The sequence below is a fragment of the Papaver somniferum genome, unplaced genomic scaffold, assembly GCF_003573695.1.
Source record: "Papaver somniferum cultivar HN1 unplaced genomic scaffold, ASM357369v1 unplaced-scaffold_24, whole genome shotgun sequence".
NCBI classification, from domain to species: domain Eukaryota; kingdom Viridiplantae; phylum Streptophyta; class Magnoliopsida; order Ranunculales; family Papaveraceae; genus Papaver; species Papaver somniferum.
This window is the reverse complement of record NW_020634374.1, coordinates 3,300,531-3,305,567: the sequence shown is the minus strand read 5'-3', so window position 1 is coordinate 3,305,567 and position 5,037 is coordinate 3,300,531. Positions and strand designations below refer to the sequence as shown.

Sequence of the window (5,037 nt, the reverse complement as noted above, 5' to 3'; positions counted from 1 at the left end):
CTTTTTAAAAGCTTTAGTAATATTTTGTGTAAGGATTTATGATCCCGAAAACATGTAGACCTCTTTTATTTGGCGAGGAGAAGGAGACGTCTCCATCAAAATGTGCCGGACTCTTTTATCTCTACAAAATAAAAAGAAAAAAATGATGCCAAACACGTTTTAGATGGGCAGCTTCGACTCTTGGTCACGTTACCCAAACAACAACCTCCCAACCATCATTCCATAACGTCCACGAAAACAAATCACTAACTTTACTCAATTGGGTCCCATTATCTCAAGTTTCAGCCAATTGGTGCGGTGGTGACAGAGACAGTTTCTGTAATATTATTCCTCCCAATGCCCAAATAGCACAACACACGTGATAGATAAAGAAATTCGATATAAACAATAAATCTTGACGCTTTACACTTTTCCTGATCATCATCACGCTAATCCCATATTTTAAGATAATACAAGTGGTTAGCAAATCTCTAGATTGATTAACCGGCTAGATTACGACTCTCACGGACTTGAGTCAACTATCTTTTCAATTAAAAAGTTTGACTCAATTAAAATAAATTTATTTCCGCCGTTATATAAATGGCCTGATTCATTTCAGCACGTCATTATCGTTTTCTTCCAAGTTAAAAACCAGAACCATTCACGCAACTCTCATCAATCAATCTCTCTCAGAAGAATCTCCAAGAACTCACCTGGTTAGTATTCTTGATCTTCAAATACTTCTTGCTCTTTGATTGTTGATTGGAAATAGTATTTCAGAAATTATGAAGAACTGATTATTGTTTGAGATTTTTCTAAATAATTTCTGTTCGGAATTGAATCAGATTTAGTTGTATTTAGTTTACTGTTGAATGAGATTTCAATTTGACTTAAAAGTGAAGTAGGAATGAAATATTAGATACTCTTATATGTGATTTCCTTTCTTTTTGAACTTTCAATTGTAAACTTTTGACCTTTTTAATGATCTACTTTTGGGGAAAATTTGGATTGATGAATGAGTGAGTTTTGATTGGATCGGATTGGACTATGTGTGTAAAGAATTTTGATTAGGCTATTGCTAAAGTAGATGTGATGAGATTGAGATGTGTGCATGTAGATTAAACCAAGGTTCTTGAGCTTATTATTATCTGAGGTTGGATTTATTTGGTTTTGAAGATAATAGGAAAAATGCCGGAAGGGATAACAGCTGAGAATCTATTGAACAACATAATGGATACATTTGCTGATAGAGATAGTGTACCAAAGCATAAAACAGTATCATTCTTTGAGGAAGACAAAACAAATTCAGTATCATGTCAATTGAATAGACTCTTTGGACGTGAGAAGCCAGTACATCACCTTCTCGGTGGTGGAAAATGTAAGCGACGTTATTATTTTGTGGTACTCGGTTTTTGTATCTTGGTTATTTCGTTTTGTTCATGCTTTATTGATCGATTTTAATTTGACTATGTAGCTGCGGATGTGTTGTTATGGAGGAACAAGAAGATCTCGGCAAGTGTTATATCTGGGGCTACATTCATTTGGGTGCTCTTTGAATGGCTTGAGTATAACCTTTTGTCACTTGTGTTCCTTGGTTTAGCTCTTGGCATGCTTGCTCAATTTCTATGGTCAAATGCTTCAGGGTTGCTAAACAGGTAAGTTGGGAAATCATGCTTTCACCCCTCGCCCCTCCCAATTGGATTATGCATGTGCGGTAACTTATACTGATGATTGGCCTCCTACAACAGGTCCCCATCGAGACCGCCTCGTCTTGTTCTGCCGAAGGATTTGTTTGTCAATATAGCCATGACAGTCGGTGCTGAAGTTAACAGATTCTTAGGGTTTCTTCAGGATGTTGCAACTGGAGGAAACTTGAAGCAGTTTCTTGCGGTAAGTTTCAAGAACACCCTTACTAGCCTTTTTACTTATTCTAAAGCAAGTGGGGTACAAACTCTCTGCAGGATAGATGTACTCTCCTTCAATATGTCAAAATTTCCCTGATTTCAGTAAAATATTTTACCATTATCGCAGTTAGCATAACAAATAGAAAATCTATTATAATCAGTAAGAAAAAGATCCCCTTTTAGATCTCGAAGTTTATCCTTAGTGTCTTTGCACACTACGAAGCGTCACTTAATCAACATAACATTTTATAGTTTAAGTTGATAGTAAAGAGAGCCCTGCTATCATTCCCTGCATCTCTGCAAGTTTTTGGGTCGGGTTGTGATCAGCTTGCTGGTTTGGCTTCCCGTTACTTAGGTCCGTCTAGGTGAAATTTGCTCTCCAAGTTGTCTTAGCTGCAGGATTCAATTCCTATGGGGAACAACCAGAGTTGGCTTAGGATTTTATTCCTAGTACAAAAACAAGAGTCTTACTTTAATTAGAATGACAGCCTGAAATGTGCCATTGGCATATACTGGATATTTAACACCTGAAGCTTAATTGAAAAGCTCACATCACATAATTGTGCTAAATGGAACGTCATCTCTGCAAGAGTTATTACCCTTAAACCCCCCATGGGTAAATGATGGCCTGAAATGTGGTAGTCGAAGTTCATAAAATTGTGGGTTGCTTGCTATATTTATATAATCATATTTCCGTTCTCTTTTCCCACCCTACTTTCTAGTGTACAAATGCTAGATCATACTGCTAAAATCTGCTACTTCAAGTTCGCTAATGCATACTGTTTTAAACTTGGAATAAATCAGGTTGTAATGAGCTTGTGGGTTGCTGCTATCATTGGAAGCTGGGTTAATTTCCTGACAGTCCTGTATATTGGTGAGTGAAGTTGCTTCTACCCTGTACCTTAAAACTGTCTGCACATGGTGCAGATGGATATAGCTGTTACTGATTATCCCATGCCAAATTTACATTTTCCATCGTCAAATACTTCATTTTTTTTGCACTGTGTTGAAGTGGATTTTCTTGTGGTATATATAGGATTCATTGCTGCCCATACTCTTCCGGTGCTTTATGAGAGGTATGATGACCAAGTCGACAATTTCGTTTATAATTTTCTCGGACAGCTTCAACACCACTACTTCAAGATGGATGCTAGTGTACGTAGCAAAATGTCAAACCGAAAGCTAGGCAGAAGGAAAAGTGAATAAACTTGCGCAATGTATTCATTCATCAGCTAGTTTCCCTTGGCATCTCATTGTAGTTTGTTCTGTAAACCCTGTTACTGATAATGGTGACTTATCTCTGTATATGTAGTGAACTTCATTGCAGATTCCCTCAGTTAAAATAACTTCTGATTAACTTATTAAGGCAAACATATTTTATCAAGGTTGTGAAATGCACTGGGAAGATTTGTTTTCCTTATAAATGCAGGTGTACAGCAGCTAAACAATCTTAGATCGGGTGCCCGCATTTTTTTTTATAATTTAAGATCCCTAGTACCAAATGAGTTCTAAATCAGCAGCCATAGAACTTGACTTTGTGATGCCTAATGTTGTTGATGTAGGATCAGAATCTCGCAACGACAATATTTCAGCGAAATTATCAACAACACAATATAATAGCGTCGCAGAATAATTTCAGGAAGAATATAATAAATGACGTCACCTAAGATCACAAGAAAGATGTGATAGTCCTGCGAAAATTAAAGAACTTGCGAAATTAATATTTGTAAGGTTGCGAGAATGTCGCAAATCATACCCGAAAATAAAGGATAGATTAGCTGTCACCCATTATGCATTTCCCTATAAATAGTCGTTCAAGTTGTAAAGAGAGGAGAGAGATCTTTTTTGAGTAAGAAACAAGTAAATAGGAGAGAGAAAGTCTAGAGCAGAGATCATTCTTGATTTCTTTATCTTTTCTTGTAAGAACCTTCAAAGATTGATCAATAAAATTAAGAGTGTAAACCTAAAAATGAGTTGATTAATAATGAAATCATATGAGGGGTGTAGTGTAGGAATTCCTGCAACTACATAATGGCGCTAGAAACAGGGATATTGAAGATCGAAAGTTGAAGATTGTTGTTGAGAATATTCAAATCAAGAAAGTGATTAAATAAATCAGTGAATCAGTTAGAAGAAAGATGAATAGAATTAATGAAGATGATAAAAGATTGGAGTGTAATATGATAACAAAAACGATGGTTAATGAATTCCATGAAAACATCAAAGGAAGAATACATAAACGAAATTTTGAAGGAAGGAAAGTTATGGCGGTAGAAAAGACATCACCCTTGAAAGATTGGGAAAAGCAAAAAATTACATTCATGGCGGCAGAAATACCAAAAGAAAATTTGAACCACACATCTCCGTTGGTTATCATAGTGCCTATTACGCGAAAAGAGAAGGAGACAACGACAAAATCCACAGAAGAATGGATATTGAACAAAACTTTAATCGATACAGGAAGTTCAGTTGATATAATATTTTATCACGCATTCCGGAGAATGGGATTTAAAGATGAAGAAATGTCCAGTTCAATATATTTTGTTCACGGATTTGGAAAATCCACAACAAAACCTAAAGGAGAGATAGTGGTACCAATTCCACTTGGAGAAATCGAAACACATGTAACGTTGTGCGTGTGGATATGGAATCGCCATATAATATGTTATTAGGAAGACCATGGATACATGCGATAAAAGCTGTGGTATCAACGTTGCATCAATGTATTAAATTCCCGACACCAAATGGAATAGGTGAAATCAGAGGAGATGTTGACAATGCGAAATTATGTCATCAAATTGAAGTAAAGCATTATGAAGGACAAGCAAAAAACAAAAAATTTCGCAGAAAGTTGGCAAAGGAAGCAAAGAAAGAAGAAGAATTTAGAGTATACATGATAAGGGCAAAAGAAGGCAAAGGAATACCCAGCGAAATTTTGGAAGAAGGAGAAGGACCTATGAAAACAATAAAAGAACCAACACCAATGGGAGAACCTAAACCCAGTTACACTGCCGCAGAACCAACAAAAGAAATAAACGTTGGGACTATAGAGGAACCTCTAATGTTGAGAATTGGAACCAAAATGGATATGGAAGAAGAAGAAAGAACTGTTAACTTGTTGCGAGAATATAAAGATGTTTTCGCAGGAAGCATG

At 36.2% G+C, this 5,037-nt stretch overlaps 1 protein-coding gene across 1 annotated transcript; it reads left to right on the top strand.

Moving 5' to 3' along the window:
* The first annotated feature begins 543 nt into the window (after positions 1-543).
* Positions 544-3,267, top strand: LOC113340818 (reticulon-like protein B8). The gene is made up of 6 exons (XM_026585882.1): positions 544-695; positions 1,156-1,357; positions 1,454-1,634; positions 1,728-1,869; positions 2,688-2,757; positions 2,920-3,267. Exons 2-6 carry the CDS (start codon positions 1,168-1,170, stop codon positions 3,087-3,089), a joined length of 753 nt encoding a protein of 250 aa, XP_026441667.1. The 5' UTR covers positions 544-695; positions 1,156-1,167; the 3' UTR covers positions 3,090-3,267.
* The last annotated feature ends 1,770 nt before the right edge of the window (positions 3,268-5,037 follow it).

Coding starts and splice junctions, on each gene's coding strand:
- LOC113340818 (XM_026585882.1), top strand. CDS start 1,168: ATGCCGGAAGGGATAACAGCTGAGAATCTATTGAACAACATAATGGAT. Junction 1,358..1,453: donor CCTTCTCGGTGGTGGAAAAT/GTAAGCGACGTT, acceptor TTGACTATGTAG/CTGCGGATGTGTTGTTATGG. Junction 2,758..2,919: donor CCTGACAGTCCTGTATATTG/GTGAGTGAAGTT, acceptor TGGTATATATAG/GATTCATTGCTGCCCATACT.